General features: G+C 39.0%; 1 protein-coding gene across 1 annotated transcript; it reads right to left on the reverse strand.

Annotated features, from left to right (window-relative positions):
- Positions 1 to 1,553: 1,553 nt before the first annotated feature.
- On the reverse strand, positions 1,554 to 19,038 carry zfand1 (zinc finger, AN1-type domain 1). The gene is made up of 9 exons (XM_061922222.1): positions 18,859 to 19,038; positions 10,766 to 10,808; positions 10,645 to 10,684; positions 8,085 to 8,212; positions 7,924 to 8,015; positions 4,167 to 4,285; positions 3,938 to 4,093; positions 2,322 to 2,509; positions 1,554 to 2,253 (listed from the first exon to the last, which is right to left on the reverse strand). The coding sequence occupies exons 1-8, from the start codon at positions 18,911 to 18,913 to the stop codon at positions 2,333 to 2,335; spliced, it is 810 nt and encodes a 269-aa protein (XP_061778206.1). The 5' UTR covers positions 18,914 to 19,038; the 3' UTR covers positions 1,554 to 2,253; positions 2,322 to 2,332.
- Positions 19,039 to 19,191: the final 153 nt, after the last annotated feature.

A 19,191-nucleotide genomic window follows, 5' to 3' on the forward strand; every position in this document is an offset into this window, starting at 1 on the left:
AAAAAAATACAATTTAAATAGAGTATCTGTTACCTAATAGTTTCACATCTTAATACATCCATCCATATGCTGATAGTATATATTTATACCATGAATTGATTAACGTGGACCCCAAATTAAACAAGTTGAAAAACCATTTAGTGGTCAATTATGCTATGTACTGTACTGTGCAATCTACTACTAAAAGTCTCAATCAATCAGTCCATTTTCTTCCACTTATCCGAGGTCGGGTCGCGGGGGCAGAAGCCTATGCATTGTTTTTATTTTTTTTTGTAATATTTCTCTATTTTGTTTCCTTTTAAACCCCCATTATTTACTTTTTTTTTTTAATTGATCTCAACTCTGTACACTGCTGCTGGAATTTTAATTTTCCTGAAGGAACTCTCCTGAAGGAATCAATAAAGTACTATCTATCTATTTGTTTACCATGAATTGATTAACGACTTAAACAAGTTGAAAAACATATTCGGGTGTTACCATTTAGTGGTCAATTGTACAGAATGTGTACTGGATTGTGCATTCTACCATTAAAAGTATCAATCAATCAATCAATCAATCAATCCTAATACATCGATCCATCCATATGCTGATAGTATATATTTATACCATGAATTGATTAACATAAACAAGTTCATTCATCCATCCATCAGTCTTCTTACGCTTATCCGAGGTTGGGTAGCGGGGGCAGCAGCCTAAGCCGGGAAACCCAGACTTCCCTCTCTCCAGCCACATTGTCTAGCTCTTCCCGGGGGTTCCCAAGGCATTCCCAGGCCAGCCGGGAGACATAGTCTTCCCAACGTGTCCTGGGTCTTCCCCGTGGCCTCCTACCGGTTGGACGTGCCCTAAACACCTCCCCCGGAAGGCGTTCAGGTGGCATCCTGACCAGATGCCCGAACCACCTCATCTGGCTCCTCTCGATGTGGAGGAGCAGCGGCTTTACTTTGAGTTCCTCCCGGATGACAGAGCTTCTCACCCTATCTCTAAGGGAGAGCCCCGCCACCTGGCGGAGGAAACTCATTTTGGCCGCTTGTACCCGTGATCTTATCCTTTCGGTCATGACCCAAAGCTCATGACCATAGGTGAGGATGGGAACGTAGATCGACCGGTATTGTGAAAGCTTTGCCTTCCGGCTCAGCTCCTTCTTCACCACAACGGATCGGTACAACGTCCGCATTACTGAAGACACCGCACCGATCCGCCTGTCGATCTCACGATCCACTCTTCCCCCACTAGTGAACAAGACTCCTAGGTACTTGAACTCCTCCACTTGGGGCATGGTCTCCTCCCCAATCCGGAGATGGCACTCCACCCTTTTCCGGGAGAGAACCATGGACTCGGACTTAGAGGTGCTGAATCTCATTCCGGTCCTTCACACTCGGCTGCGAACCGATCCAGTGAGAGCTGAAGATCCCGGCCAGATGAAGCCATCAGAACCACATCATCTGCAATAAGCAGAGACCTAATACTGCAGCCACCAAACCGGAACCCCTCAACGCCTTGACTACGCCGAGAAATTCTGTCCATAAAAGAAAAAACGTCCTTAAACAAGTTGAAAAACTTATTCGGGTGTTACCATTTAATGGTCAATTGTACGGAATATGTACTGTACTTTGGAATCTACTAATAAAAGTCTCAATCAATCAGTCCATCTTCTTCCGCTTATCCGAGGTCGGGTCGCGGGGGCAGCAGCCTATGCAGGGAAGCCCAGACTTCCCTTTCCCCAGCCATTTTGTCCAGCTCCTCCCAGGGGATGCCGAGGTGTTCCCAGGCCAGCCGGGAGACATAGTCTTCCCTGTGGACATGCCCAAAACACCTCCCTAGGGAGGCGTTCGGGTGGCATCCTGACCAGATGCCCGAACCACTTCATCTGGCTCTTCTTGGTGAGGACGAGCAGCGCCTTGTTTTGAGCTCCTCCCTGATGGCAGAGCTTCTCACCCTATCTCTAAGGGAGAACACCGCCACCTGGCGGAGGAAACTCATTTCGGCCGCTTGCACCCGTGATCTTGTCCTTTCGGTCATAACCCAAAGCTCATGGCCAGAGGTGAGGATGGGAACGTAGATCGACCGGTATATTGAGAGCTTTGCCTTTCGACTCAGCTCCTTCTTCACCCCAATGGATCGATACAGAGTTCGCATTACTGAAGACGCCGCACCGATCCGCTTGTCGACCTCACCATCCACTCTTCCCTCACTTGTGAACAAGACTCTGAGGTACTTGAACTCCTCCACTTGGGGCGAGATCTCCTCCCTAACCTGGAGATGCAACGACAAATTGTCACTAATTATTTTATTCAAAACTATGTGGAGGAGCAGCGTTTTACATTTTAGGCGTTCAGCCAACGGTAATGTATTGACAAACGTCCTCCAGGCCAGAGCTGTTGTTGTCCAGGTACTCCAGGATCACGTTGCCCCCATTGTGCAAGGGGTCTTCTGGGCTGGTCAGCAGGGCGTGCAGGCTGTCATCCTGACGCAGAGCCTTACCTGTGACGGGATGGCAGAGGCGCAGCTTCTGAATAGTAGCAAAGAGCACAAAAATACATAAATAAATGGCTGTGTTGTAAGTTAACTTCAGTTTTCTTTATATGATTTGCATGCATGTTGAAATAGGAAAAGTGGGCATTTGTCATTTTTGGACATGCTTTTGGCAGTGTTTCCTTATATATTCTTTTATTTGTGCCGGTACACTATGGAAAAATGTGGACCGCCACAAATACATTTGTATATCGATCATTTCCGATATTACATTTTAAAGCAGTGGTCCCCAACCACCGATTGGTACTGGGCCGCAGAATAATTTTTTATTCATTTTTATTAAAAAATAAAATAACAAATACATTTTTTTATTTTTTTATTTATTTTATTAAATCAACATAAAAAAACACAATATACACTTACAATTAGTGCACTAATCACAAAAACCTCCCTTTTTCATGACAAAAACGTCCCTTTTTCATGACAAAGAAAAAAAAAAAAAAGAATTTTGATTCCCCCCCCCCCCCCCGGGACAAATTATTAAGCGTTGACTGGTCCGCGGATACAAAAAGGTTGGGGACCACTGTTTTAAAGCATTTATCGGCCGATAATATCGGACATCTCTAATTGTAATTACAGTATTTCAATATATTTATCTTAGTTTGTTTTAATTTGTAAATATTTTTAAGTTTTTCTAAAAGATAAAGGCAAAATGTGGTTTGTACGTCCAGTTTATGTGACGTCCCTGAGTTCACTTCCTGTTGTTGATACTCCAGATGTTAGTCCATAGATCTTCACATCTATCACTCTGTGCTAGCTTGTCCATTGCTTAGTTGTCCAGACAGCAATGTGTTTATACAAGTTTAGGAATGACTAAAAAATATGTTTACAAATCTAAATGGGTTTAGTTTTAGTTGACTAAATTTCATCAAATTTTAGTAAACAAAATTTATATAAAATTTAGTCGATTGTCTCTATTGAATATAAAAACATTAGGCATCTTTAAGGTTTACATAGAGTCGTGTTCTCCATAGCAGCAAACGTAAAAATGTATTCATACTAAATTGGGGCCGGAAGCAGAATTTTATGTGGAGAACCCCATTGCAAATTTTTTTCACTTTTTTTTAAATATATCTGAAACCATTTTTAGACTATTATAATCCAACTTGAATTTAATGCGTGTTTTTACGTATACAAATGAGAAAGAAATTGTTCACCAATTAATTATGTAGTGCAAAATTAAGTGAACATACATTTCAAACTTTCCTGAGAGAACTCTTTCTTACAAGACCAGCACTAATGCTGCACGCCTCAAGGACAGTGAGAATTACTGGGAAATTTAGTCGTTTAGTTTTTTTGCCAAGGAAAAAACATTGTTGACGCAAAACTACACAAAAGTACCACTGCTGAGATGCACTCAATGATAGAATGTTGGGTATAAACAGTGATTATGGTCTGTTTTTACCTTCGCTGCGAGGACGTTGTTGTTGTTCTTGAGGGAAGCTAGCGAGGCCGCATAATCCACCACCTTCCCAACGCTCCATTTGGAGCAGAAGAACATAGGCTGACTGCTGACTTCAGACTCTTTAGGTAGATACACTTGGAAATAGGTTCTTTCAGTCTGCAAAGATGGCAGATGGTGATTAGCAGGCCAGAACTATGAAGAAAATCCTCAACCATATTCTGTAAAATACCTGCGGCAACCCCTTGTCTCCTACAGCGTGCAGCTTCAGTTTCATCAACGCTACCTTGGCAGCCGTGGCACTGTTCTTTGCTCCTTTACGTCCTTTGCTTTTGGATCCATCCTTTGACTCTGAGTTTTACACAAATAAAACATCAACCTGTTAATACTGTGGGCTGAAGAACATGTGACTCAAACTACTACCCTTAGGTAACGGACCAGTTCTGTTCCTGAACTGTGTCTTACCACATGCATCTTATTTCTAAATCAACACCTTGTCATTATTGGTGTGCACTAATCCTCTCAAACAGCTTTTCAGGGGTATCCCAATAAAATGTATTCACTTCTCATACAATATTGAGCTGATACAAAATCAGCAGGAGTCTAACATCCAATCCAATCCACTTTATTTATATAGCACATTTAAACAACAATAACGTTTCCAAAGTGCTAAACAGCCATGTTAAAAACAATTGTAAAAAAAATAAATAAATAAATAAATAAAATAAAATAAAAAAAGTATATATAAAAAAAGTATATATATATATATATATATATATATATATATATTATGCTCCACCAATGACTGAATAAAAACAAAAAATAAATAAATATAAAACCAATAAAAACAATATAAAAACAAATATGATTAAAAACTATTTTAAAGGGTAAAATAATTAAAACAGTAAAATAGAAATCAAAGTGTATAAAAAACACAGAGGACAACAGAGAACAGAGGACCACACAACTCACGTAGTGTTAAAAGCCAAAGAATAAAAGTGGGTCTTAAGACGAGACTTAACACACTCCACTGTGGAAGCAGTTTGAACATGGAGGGGCAGAGTGTTCCAGAGCTTAGGGCCGACCACAGAGAAGGCCCTGTCTCCCCTGGTCTTAAGTCTTGTCTTGGGCACCACGAGCTGGAACTGGCTCTCGGACCTCAGAGCGCGCGCAGGAATGTAAATTTGGATAAGGTCTGAGATATATTGAGGTGCCAGTCCATGTAAAGATTTAAAAACAAACAGCAATGTTTTAAATCAATTCTAAAATGAACAGGGAGCCAGTGCAAACTGAAGAATTGGGGTTGTATGCTGGCGTTTCCTGGCCCCTGTTAAAAGTCGTGCTGCCGCGTTCTGGACTAACTGCAACCGGGAGAGAGCTTTTTGGCTAATGCTAGCATAAAGTGCATTGCAGTAGTCGAGGCCACTTGAAATAAAAGCATGCACGACTTGTTCAAAAAGGTTAAAAGATAAAAACGGTTTAACCTTTACTAAAAGACAAAGGTGATAAAAACACGATTTTAAAACGCCATTGACTTGTTTGTCTAGTTTAAAATCGCCAGGCAGAAGTGTTTTTCACACTGCGGGCAGATGACAGGAAGTAGTTGTTTCTCTTTACACTCTTCAAAAGAGCAGGGATGGTTTATGACGACGCTTCCAGTAGACACTTCTCTTTTCACAGGCTCCTGAAACATAATTGTATTACTTTCTAGGTTGGGCGTTATTGTTGAAAACTGTATTACGATTCAAGTCTTTTATTTTGGTCGGTATCGATAAGTATCGATATTTTTTATGACCTAAAATGAGGGCCAGGAGAAAAATAAATTAAATGTAAAAATGTTTATTTAAAATGCAACCTTCCTCTGATTATAAATAAAGACATTTGTCAAAGGTGTTCTTTTAAACCACTAGCATTTTTTAAAAAAGCTGTCATGTTATGTCAGAATATGCCAAACTTATAATGTAGTCTTTGTATTGTTAAATAACAATAATAATACATTTTATTTGGAATACCGCTTTTCAGAGTACTCATTGATTTTGATTGAAACTTTTATTAGTGGATTGGACAGTACAGGCACAGGGCTATTTCTCAACGTGTGTTTTTCCAGCCGGCACGTTAATACACGTTAACACGGGGACGGCGTGGAGGGTTCCTGGTTAAATCCCCACCTTCAACAAACTTCGTCACATCTGTTGTGTCCTCCAGCAAGACACTTCACTTTTGCTCCTGATGGGTGGTGGTTAGCGCCTAGTATGGCAGCTCCCGCCATCAGTGTGTGAATTTGTGTGTAAATGGGTGAATGTGGAAATAGTGTCAAAGCGTTAAGAGTTCCTTAAAAAAAAGGTAGAAAAGCGCTATACAAATATAACCCATTTACACTGACACACAAAATCCGGATTCCCATCATGCATTGCTTCAAAACTACAGCAAGTAGTAATGTCCAAAAACATAACAGAGACGAAGCAGAGGAACGAAGAAGAGACGTGGCGACGACCAGTAAGAAGTACGCTTGCAAATTCCAAAATGATTGGAAAAAAAATTTCAGTTCATCCAGGACAGCTTGAAAGGGAAGGTGTATGCTGCCTGCAAATTTTGTAGATCAGACTTCCCCATTGAACACGGCGACAAAACGGATATACTCATTCATGAACGGATTTCATATATAAATATATATATATATATATATATTAGGGCTGTGAATCTTTGGTTGTCCCACGATTCGATTCGATATCGATTCTTGGGGTCGCGATTCGATAATATATCGATTTTTTCGATCCGATTTGATTCTCGATTCAAAAACTATATTTTTTCAATTCAAAAGGATTCTTCATTCAATACATATGATTTCAGCAGGATCTACCCCAGTCTGCTGACATGCTAGCAGAGAAGTAGATTTTTTTTTTTAAAAAAAGCTTTTATAATTGTAAAGGACAAGGGCTTCACGGTGGTAGAGGGGTTAGTGCGTCTGCCTCACAATAGAAGTTCCTGCAGTCCTGGGTTCAAATCCAGGCTCGGGATCTTTCTGTGTGGAGTTTGCATGTTCTCCCTGTGAATGCGTGGGTTCCCTCCGGGTACTCCGGCTTCCTCCCACTTCCAAAAACATGCACCTGGGGATAGGTTGATTGGCAACACTAAATTGGCCCTAGTGTGTGAATGTGAGTGTGAATGTTGTCTGTCTATCTGTGTTGGCCCTGCGATGAGGTAGTGACTTGTCCAGGGTGTACCCTGCCTTCCGCCCGATTGTAGCTGAGATAGGCGCCAGCGCCCCCCGCGACCCCGAAAGGGAATAAGCGGTAGGAAATGGATGGATGGATGGAATGTTTTATCAACTGATTGCAATAACGTACATTTGTTATAACTATTAAACGAACCTAAAATATGACTTATTTTATCTTTGTAAAAACATTGGACACAGTGTGTTGTCAAGCTTATGAGATGCGATGCAAGTGTAAGCCACTGTGACACTATTGTTCTTTTTTTTAATTTTTATAAATGTCTAATGATAATGTAAATGAAGGATTTTTAATCACTGCTATGCTGAAATTATAACTGATACTGATACTGTTGTTGATGATATTTATTTTTGTTTCACTACTTTTGGTTTGTTCTGTGTCGTGTTTGTGTCTCCTCAATTGCTCTGTTTATTGCAGTTCTGAGTGTTGCTGGGTCAGGTTTGGTTTTGGAATTGGATTGCATTGTTATGGTATTGCTGTGTAGTGGTTTGTTGGATTGATTTAAAAAAAAAAATATATATATATATTTTAAATAAAATGAAATAAAATCGATTTTTAAAAAATTAGAATCGATTCTGAATCGCACGACGTAAATGATTCAATTCATATTCGAATCGATTTTTTCCCACACCCCTAATATATAGAAACAAAAATACTTGAAAATATATACACCCCCCTCTCCCGAATTCGGAGGTCTCAATGTTGGCCAGTATGACGACTACCTGTATTCCAAATGCAATTACACCAGTGTCTTACCCACAATCCTTTGCACGAGCTCTTTGGTGGCTGCCATTCGTGGCTTTTGGATCTCCAACTTCTCACACTTGTGATCATCTTGATGACGGTGTCTGCAGGGCACAGACAACTTATTCACACAGACCAAACATGCTGTTACTGGGGACAAAGTGCAAACCTACGCCAGGCAGAAGTGTTTTTCACACTGCGGGCAGATGACAGGAAGTAGTTGTTTCTCTTTACACTCTTCAAAAGAGCAGGGATGGTTTATGACGACGCTTCCAGTAGACACTTCTCTTTTCACAGGCTCCTGAAACATCAACATTGCTATTTTCATCATTGACATATTACCGCTAACAAATACAGTGGTATCTCTGTTTTTACGGCCAATTTTCTTTTACAAATCTCTTTTTAGGGGAAAAAAAAAATGCTTAAAGCTGAACTTGTTTATCCTGTATTGTTCGACCAAGAAATGTACATCCTGCATGAAAACCAACGCTTCCCATCCAACCTCATGGAGCTTGAGAGGTGCTGCACAGAGGAATGGGTGAAACTATCCAAAGAAAGTTTGCTCAGTCATGATGGGGTATTGTCTGTAGAATTTTGAGGACAAACAATTTATTTCATTTTGGAATAAGGCTGTAATAGGGTTGTACGGTATACCGGTACTAGTATAGTACAGCGATACTAATGAATCATATTCGGTACTATACCGCCTCTTAAAAAATACAGCATGACGGCGCGTCGTCGTCACGTCATAACATTGCTGGTTTTACGAGCAGACGAGCATGTTCAGCAGCGCACAATCGCGGAATACTTGCAAGAGGGAACGGTCACATTTTGGCTTAAAACTAACGATAAAGGTGAAGTTATAATACTGAAACGCCCTCGGGAAGAGGTGCATGTGCAGTCTGCAGTGTTTTAGCTACTTCTAAATCACTTATCCTCGCCTCCATGGCGACAAATAAAGTATGTTTCTAACTCCCTGCAGGACAAGGAATATCTAAAAATGCTTCAATACACTCCCTAGCTCAAAGGTGTCACAATGTAAACAAACGCCATTGGTGGATCTACACCTGACATCCACTGTAATGATACCAAGTGTATCTAGTCGATACTAGTATGATGACATCGATATTTTTCAAACATCACAAATTTTTTTTTTAATTTATATGATGTTTATAAACTCAGGAAATATGTTCCTGGACACATGAGGACTTTGAATATGACCAATGTATGATCCTGTAACTACTTGGTATCGGATTGATACCCAGATTTGTGATATCATCCAAAACTAATGTAAATCATCCAAACAACAGAAGAATGAGTGACTATTACATTTAAACAGAAGTTTAGATAGGCCTATCTATATTATTTATTAATTGTTTTGACAATGAAATCAAATAATGCCAATAATACTATTGATGAATTATTGGATGTTTTAGATGAATTATGATTGACTGATTGTTTTCAGCTGCTCACGCTCCTCCTGGTGAGCCTCTTCCTCCTCCTATGATTAAGAAGACAGGACAGCTGGGTGCTCCTTTTGTCTGTCTATCATGTTGAAGGAGTGAGGATTGAAACAGTTTATTTATCGCTAAACAAGTTATTTTGATTATGTTGAAGTCAACCACAGAGAATATTTTTTGTTTGTGAAAATAAATTATGATCATTTGAAATCTAGAAATATCTCCGCGACTGCTTATTAAGGAATTTAGAGAGTCATAGAACTCCTCCTTAGGACTACTTTGCTATCTTTATTTATATTTTTTCGAACCTTTTTTGGAACGCAAGAGTAGCCGCAACAAACATGTTAAGAGAAAGTAAGCAGATATTAACAGTAAATGACCAAGTAGATTAATAATCCATTTTCTACCACTTGTCCTTAATAATTTCGACAAAATAATAGAATGGAAAATGACAATATGTTACTGCATATGTCAGCAGCTAAATTAGGAGCCTCTGATTATTTACTTACTACTAAAAGACAAGTTGTCTTGTATGTTCACTATTTTATTCAAGGACAAACTTGCAATAAGAAACATATGTTTAATGTGCCGTAAGATTTTTGCTTAAAATAATGCCAATAATGCAATTTTTTGTGGTCCTTTTGATTTAGAAAAGTATAGAAATACATTTTGGTTCCGGCACCAAAATATTGGCATTGGGACAACACTAGGCTGTAACATAAAATGTAGATAAAGTGAAGCATAAAATATTTTCCCGATGCACTATATTTACTACTGCGCGCTCCCGAGTGCTTTCCCAATTTCGTATAGGAATAATGACTTTTGTATTCATACGATAGGCCTGACCTTTCAGAACAGGGGTGGGAAAACTGCGGCCCGAGGGCCACATATCAAAACAGAATTTAGCAAAGGTCTGTTTTGAGAATTGCCACAACAAACTTGATACTAGATTTCAACGCACTGGCAAAAAAGGGTGATCACTTCTCCCACTAAAAGAGAATGTAAGTGTTAACCATTAAAAAACATTCGTATGTTTCTTTGATGTTCTGGCATGATGTTGAAAAGAGATGTATTGTGATTAAAATAGTCCATGTTTGAGAAGCGTACTCATAATTCCAACAGATATATGCTTTGAATTGCATCTATGTTAGTCCGGACCGTCCGTCAAATTTCAAAACGCAATGTGGTCCCTGAGCCAAAAGGTTTGCCCACCCGTTTTAGAAAACTTTATTGACGCAAAACAGTAAACAGTGTATGCTGTTAAAGAGTGTACCTCTGAACATGAATGGGCTTCTCTGCTTCTGTGTTGAAGGCTGTAAAAAGAGGGTTTGATTATTACAGTATTATCAGAAAGGTGAAGAAGGGATGACAAGAAACACATTTAAAAAAATTACCAGTAAACTCCACTGCAGGAATCGCAAACAAATGGCAGAAAGTCTAAATGGATGAAATAAATACTTGTTAAAAGCAGTCAATTGAAAAGTAACACATTACAAATCTAATCACATTTCAGACAAACACAAGGCTTTAGGTAAAATTTCTCATTGTCTGGTAAAAATAAATATTTAACACAGAAAAATTTGATACATGTTTCCCTTTCTTTTCTGTCTCTCACATTAAGAGTTATGCCTTGTGCTGGTTTTCTTCCAGTGATCTCCTAAATTTCCAATTAATATTGCTATACTCGTGACTATTTTAGTCTTTTGCTCAATTTTGGGTTTCAGACATATTTTTAATACCACTACTTCAGAAGTGATGGCTCGATGAAGAACTTCCTGTCCAGATCACATGTACATGCAGGAGGTCACAAAGTTTGTACAAAAACCTTCAAAATAAACTACAGTGACATGGCCACCATAATTGTTTACTAGTTATCCTGGAAATTAACTTAAATCATCTTTCCTAATTTCTTATTACCGGTAATCACAATAAAAAAAACATCAACAATACCAAACCATTACCATTATCAGTAAGATAGTTGAACGTGACAGTTAGCGAGGATAGGTAGGACACCATGTAGACATCAACTAACTAAAACTGTCATTACAGCGACACAGACTACAGGTGAGTATCATATTATTTCAACTCCTGATAATCAGAATCACATCAGAAGTACTTTATTAATCCCCAAGAGCAGACAAACATTACAGGGAGACAGAAGAGGATCGCTGACGGGTCTGCCAACTTCTGGCGACCCTTACAAAAAAGGCGCGAAACAGGTAAACGCTAAAGAAGGGGGGGGGGGGAGAAAAAAAACATTCAGTCTAAGCCTTGGCCCCTGGAGAGGGGGTCCAGACTGAGGCTAAGGAAAAAAAAATACAACAACAACAAAAATACAAAAAATTACTTTGATTCAGATGACTTAAAGTAAAGTACCCATGGTTGTCACACACACACACACTAGGTGTGGCGAAATTATTCTCTGCATTTGACCCACCGCCCTTGATCACCTCCTGGGTGGTGAGGGGAGCAGTGGGCAGCAGCTGTGGCAGCGCCCGGGAATAGTTTTTGGTGATTCAACCCCAAATTCCAACCTTTGATGCTGAGTTCCAAGCAGGGGGGTAATGGATCCCATTTTTATGGTCTTTGGTATGACTCGGCCGGGGTTTGAACTCACAACTAGGGCTGGGCGATATGACCTTTTTTTAATATCTCGATATTTTTAGGCCATGTCGCGATATACGATATATATCTCCATATTTTTGCCATAGCCTTGAATTAACACTTGATACATATAATCACAGCAGTTTGATGATTCTATGTGTTTACATTAAAACAGTTTTGTTCATACTGCAATACTATATGCTCATTTTAAACTTTCATGCAGAGAGGGAAATCCCAACTAAGTCAATTGACTAAAAGTGTATTTAGTAAACAGTTATTAAGCAGTGGCACAAACATTCATGTCATTTCCAAACAAAAAGTGAAAGATTGTCAGACATTTTAAAACAAGCTATGAGTGCACTTTTGTGCATGATGTCACTAAGCTGACATATCAAAACAACACTAAATTAAAGTGTACTTTTTGTACAGAACGCTACTACAATAGTTTAAAACAAATAAAGTGCACTTTTGTGCATGATGTCAGACAAGATATTTCAATAACTCCATCCATCCATTTTCTACCGCTTATTCCCTTTTGGGGTCGCGGGGGGCGCTGGAGCCTATCTCAGCTACAATCGGGCCCCGCGGAAGGCGGGGTACACCCTGGACAAGTCGCCACCTCATCGCAGGGCCAACACAGATAGACAGACAACATTCACACTCACATAACTGTCAAATAAAAATTAGCTGCATAATATGAAATCAAATCGCTATGTGGTAGGTTACTGCGGACGTTATCTCCTTATGTTGTTCACTTTTTTTTTTCATACGGTGTTGATGTGGAAATTGTTGCCTCTGCATTTTGTTGGTGTGGCACCGAATGGAGATGTTGAAATGCGGGGTAAGCACTCTTCATTTTCTAGCGAGTGCCTTTTCCAATGATGCTACATTTTAGCAGTAATGCTACTTTTTTTAGCAACGCTTTCGCCGCACACTATTATCGGAAATTATCGGTATCGGTTTCAAAAAGTAAAATTTGGGACTTTCTAAAATGCCGCTATAGGGAGTGGTACACGGACGCAGGGAGAAGTACAGAGCTCCAAAAAAACTTAAAAAGGCACTGCCTTTGCATGCCGGCCCAATCACATAATACCTACGGATTTTCATGCACACAAGTGAATGCAAGGCATACTTGGTCAACAGCCATACAAGTCACACTGAGGGTGGCCGTATAAACAACCTTAACATTGTTACAAATATGCGCCACACTGTGAACCCACACCAAACAAAAACGAAAAACACATTTCGGGAGAACATCCGCACCGTAACACATCATGAACACAACAGAACAAATACCCAGAACCCCTTGCAGCAGAAACTCTTCCGGGACGCTACAATATACACCACCCGCTACCCCTACCCCCCGCCTCAATCCCTCCCACCCAAACCCCTGCCCATCTCAACCCTCCCAAATTCCAAGCTGCTGTTTTGAGGCATGTTAAAAAAATAATGCACTTTGTGACTTCAATAATAAATATGGCAGTGCCATGTTGGCATTTTTTTCCATAACTTGAGTTGATTTATTTTGGAAAACCTTGTTACATTGTTTAAGCCGTGGCTGGCTGAGGCAGCGGGCTGAGAGCGAGGGACACATACAGACTGGACAAATTGGTAGAGAAGGCCAGTAACGTGGTGGAGGTGGAGCTACACTCTCTGGCAGTGGTGTCAGAGAGAAGAAGTCCAGCAAAACTCCTAGCCATTATGGACAACACCTCCCACCCACTACACTCGGACCTTGCGGAGAGAATGAGCATGTTCAGTGGAAGGCTCAGACTCCCAAAATGTAACACGGAGCGACACAGGAGGTCCTTCATACCGACAGCCATCAGACTGTATAATGCATATGTTCCTTCTTGACTGCACTTAAATGTAGAATGTATTTATATTATTCATATATTATATATATAATATATGTTATATATCATTTATTATTATTATTGTTGTTTATTGTGAGCAAACTGTGGTGCTGAATTTCCCCCAGGGATCAATAAAGTACTTTCTATTCTATTCTATATTCTATCTAATGCATCAAGCGGGGCATCACAACAAAATTAGGCATAATAATGTGTTAATTCCACGACTGTGTATATCAGTATCGGTTGATATCGGAATTGGTAATTAAGCGTTGGACAATATCAGAACATCAGATATCGGCAAAAAAGCCATTATCGGACATCTCTAATCCACATTATTCCCAGGCTTTCGCGGGCCACGTTTAATGATGTGTCGGGCCGAATCTGGCCCCCGAGCCTTGACTTTGACAACTGGACCAGTGCAGGGGTCGGCAACCCGCGGCTCCGGAGCCGCATGCGGCTCTTGGATCACTCTGATGTGGCTCAGCTGCATACTTGCCGACCCCCCCCATTTTTCTAGGAGGTTTTCCGGATTTCAATGCATCTCCCAGAAATCTCCCCAGGATAACATTCTCAGATGTTTACCCGGACAACAATATTGAAGGCGTGCTGTGATGGAAATGCCCTAAACGTCCTCTCGACCATGTCGTCGCATCCGCTTTAATACTATGCTATATGAGTGCCGGCCGGCCACATCTAATGTGCGGCTGCTGAATCAACGTGCAAGCTACTGCAAGGCATACTTGTTCAACAGCCATACAGGTTACACTGAGGGTTGTGATATAAACAACTTTAACACTCTTACTAATATGCTTCACACTGTGAACCCACACCAAACGAGAATGACAAACACATTTTGGGAGAACATCCGCACTGTAACTAGGGCTGGGCGATATGCAATATATCGCGGGTTTGTCTCTGTGCGATATATAAAATGACTATATCGTAATATTCAAGTATACGGTCTCACGCAGTGTTGCTTTTAGCTGTGGGCATTCAGGCTCTTCTCACCCTTTCCTGTCTCTCCTCACAGACAAGCAGGCGCACATTCTTACATACGTCACATGCGTTTCCGCCCTAGCAGAGCAGAGAGGTAGCATACCAGGCTACGTTAGCTGCTAACGTAGCCGTACGAGAGAATGAAGGTGCAGATCTGGTAACAAATGAAGGACGACTTAATTCCCAATAAAAACAGCAGGGTTTCGGTCGTCTGGCGATGGTTCGTCTTCAAGTAGGAATATGTCGAAAAGACAACCGTAATTTGTCAAGTGTGGGGGGGAAAAGCATTGCTATAAAAAGTAGCATTACTCCTAATATGTAGGCATCATTTGAAAAGTCACTTGCTAGAGAATGAAGAGAATTTCATAACCTTAGTAACATACCACATAGTAAAGGAAGAATACTATTTCATTTCCTTTTATGCAGCTCATTTTTATTTGACACTTAAAATGTCTCTGGCAATCTTGCACTTTCTGTTTTGGAAATGACTTAACTTTAATAAATACACTTTTGGTCAATTGACTTATTTGTAATTTCCCTCTCTGCATAAAAGTTTAAAAGTAGCATATATGGAAGCAGTATGAAGAAGAATGTTTTAATGTATACAGTTTTAATCATCATATTGCTGTAATTATATGCATCAAGTGTTCATTCAAGGCCAAGGCAAAATATCGTAATATATATCTGGCCTAAAAATATCGTTATATCCAAAAAAAGGCAAAATCGCCCAGCCCTAACTGTCACACAACATAAACACGACATAACAAATACCCAGAATCCCATGCATCCCTAACTATTCCAGACTACATTATACGCCCCCGCTATTTTGTGAAACGGGTCAAAATGGCTCTGTGTGTGGTAAAAGTTTCCGACCCCTGGACTAGTGGCTCTGACTTTTAACACCCGACAGGACCCAATATTTTATGGGAGACAAAGCATGTTTAGGAAGGTTTCCATAAAATGACCATTAAATAGGAATAACATTAAAATATGGAGGGTGTGTGGCTGTAACCAGAGGTGAGTAGTAACGCGCTACATTTACTCCGTTACATTTACTTGAGTAACTTTAGGGATAAATTGTACTTCTACGAGTAGTTTTTATGCAACATACTTTTACTTGAGTATATTTTTAGAGAAGAAACGCTTCTTTTACTCCGTTACATTTATCTACATTCAGCTCGGTACTTTTTTTTAATCTATCTATTAATGTTTGTTTTGGTTAATGACAGAGCTTCAAAGTAGAATTTACGCATGCCTGAGTTTCACCAATCACATGCAGTCACTGGTGACGTTGGACCAATCAAACAGAGCCAGGCGGTCACATGACCCGACTTAAACAAGTTGAAAAACGTATTGGGGTGTTACCATTTAGTGGTCAATTGTACGGAATACGTACTGTACTGTGCAATCTAATAATAAAAGTTTCAATCAATCAATCAAAAGTGTAAAGGAAAAAAGACACTTTTTATTTCAACCGTACTTCCCGTCAAAAGCCTAAAGACTGATCGCACAGTTCCTGCGCTAACAAAATAAGAGTCTCCGAAAGCCAGAGCAAACAAGTTAGCAAGCTACGGAGTTTGCCGCCAATGTATTTCTTGTAAAGTGTATAAAATCGAATATGGAAGCTGGACAAATAAGAGTTTGAGTTTATTTCGAACATGCAAACATACAACAAGATACATCACAATTTCCAGTTTCTCTTTTCAACATGTTCGAAAAGGAGTAGGAAGAAGCAGAGCTTATTTAATCCTACCCCTTTTCTTTACATAACACTTGCTAAAACTTTTGTCCACTTCCTGTTCTCAATGTATTCACAATGTATACTCCTCCGTCTATTTGTATTTGTGGTTTAATTTCTTTTCTACTGTTACCAAATAGCATTATTTTAGTTTTACTGAGATTCAATGATAGTCTGTTTTTGTCAAACCATTTTTTAATTTGTTCATTTCTTCTGTTATTATTTGTATTATCTTCTGAGTGTTCTCTCCTGAACAAAACGCTGTTGTATCATCCGCAAATAATACTAACTGTAAATCTCTTGTAACTTTACAAATGTCATTTATATATAGATTGAATAATTTAGGTCCTAGTATTGATCCCTGAGGTACACCACAGGAAATATTTAGCATTGTGGAAGTGTGTTCGCCTAGCTTCACGTATTGTTTCCTGTTCGTTAGATAACGTCTTATCCAATTTAAGACTAACCCTCTGATGCCATATCGTTCTAGTTTTTTAATTAAAATATTGTGATTAATTGTGTCAAATGCTTTTGTTAGATCCATAAACACTGCTGCCGCACTTTTTTTTTACTATCTATTGCATTGGTAATTTCTTCTGTGATTTCAATTAAAGCCATTGAAGTTGAAACATTAGCTCTGTATCCATATTGGTTCTCTTCGAGTATTCTATTTTTATTTATGAAACTCTCTAATCTGTTATTGAACAGTTTTTCGATGATTTTAGAAAATTGTGGAAGTAAAGATACAGGTCTATAATTTGTAAATAGATGTTTATCTCCAGTCTTATAAATTGGTGCAACTTTAGCTATTTTCATTTTGTTTGGAAATGTACCTGTTTGAAATGATAGGTTACTAATATACATTAATGGTCCTGAGATCTTATCGATAACCTTTTTTATCTTATCCATATCAATTCCGTTACAATCAGTTGAAGTCTTTGATTTACATTTTTTCACAATTTTAACTATTTCCTCCTGTGTCACATTACTGAGGAACATGGAGTTGGGATTTCGCTCTATGGTATCATTATAGTCCTCAATTGAAACTGGGTCTGGAATCCTTTCTTCCAATTTTGGGCCAATATTTACAAAGTAGTTATTCAAGCTTTCAACTACTTCCTTTATGTTGTCATTATGTTTATTTCCGTCTAAGAAGTATTGGGGGTAATCCCTCTTAGTGCCATTTTTTATAATGCTATTGAGAATGCCCCATGTTGCGCTCATATTATTTTTGTTCCTGTCCAATAATGCCAAAAACCAACAACTTTCATGTGGTATTAGACAGAAAAGAGGAACTTTTTTTCCCCTCCATTTGAAAACATGGACGTCTGATTCCAATCAATGCAAGTCATCAGAATCAGGTAATACACCAACTTATATTCTTTTCTTCATGAAAGATAGGAATCTATATGTTAAACATGCATGTATATTAATTAAAACACCTTCAACATGTCAACAAAAACGGCAAAATAAATACATATAAATTATATACTGCATATATAAATGTATGTATATATATATATGATATGTGTGTGTATAAATGATTTGTGTGTGTATGTATGATATGTGTGTGTATAAATTATATGTGTGTGTATGTATATATGAGGTAGATCACCTCAACTTGGTCATTTACTAAGTAATTGATACACGTTGAAAAACGTATTGGGGTGTTACCATTTAGTGGTCAATTGTACGGAATATGTACTGTACTGTACAATCTACTAATACAAGTTTTAATCAATCAATCAATCAAATCAACGAATGCCTACTGACGTTATGGTGCTGTTAAGTTATTGTGGCTCAATGTGCCATTTTTTTATTTTATTTTAATGTACTATTATTTAATATATATTATTGTTTTAGTTGCTTAAGATATATTCCTGGCTCTGAATTTGCTCATTGCTATTTTTATGTTTTTGTGCATTATTTGTTGCCGTAATCAGGTTACTCATCAGTTACTCAGTACTTGAGTAGTTTTTTCACAACATACTTTTTACTTTTACTCAAGTAAATATTTGGGTGACTACTCCTTACTTTTACTTGAGTAATACATCTCTAAAGTAACAGTACTCTTACTTGAGTACAATTTCTGGCTACTCTACCCACCTCTGGCTGTAACGCCGACTTAAATCTCATATTTATACGTTTGTGCCGCACTCCATGAAGGTTTTCTCCCAAGTAGACCGCCCTGGATCACAGTAGACACATGCTAACAGTGTTACAAAGGCTTTTCAAACCAATAAAAACGTACATTATTAGTTTTAATCATGTTTTTAACTAAGACTCGACTTACCTTTTTGGTGACAAGACTCATGCTGACAATGCTCTCCAACGTCTAGTTCCGCCATTTGCTTTTCTTCTTCTACTTAGACTCATATTAGGCGCGTGCTGCCCCCTACAGCTGGGGTGTCCAAACTTTTTCCGATTTCACCCCGGAAGTGTTTTTTTTTTTAAACAATCATTATTATCGCTGTACGTTAAATTAGGAACAATACAGCAAAACAACCCGTTTCTAAATATACACATATACTTATATAGTTAATAATCTCTCGGTAGCTTTGACACAAAGTGGGCGGGGCTTAGCTGCCATGACGTCACGCAGGTAATGTTGAAAGGCGCGGTGAAA

Source organism: Nerophis ophidion, linkage group LG15 (assembly GCF_033978795.1).
Source record: "Nerophis ophidion isolate RoL-2023_Sa linkage group LG15, RoL_Noph_v1.0, whole genome shotgun sequence".
Taxonomy (NCBI): domain Eukaryota; kingdom Metazoa; phylum Chordata; class Actinopteri; order Syngnathiformes; family Syngnathidae; genus Nerophis; species Nerophis ophidion.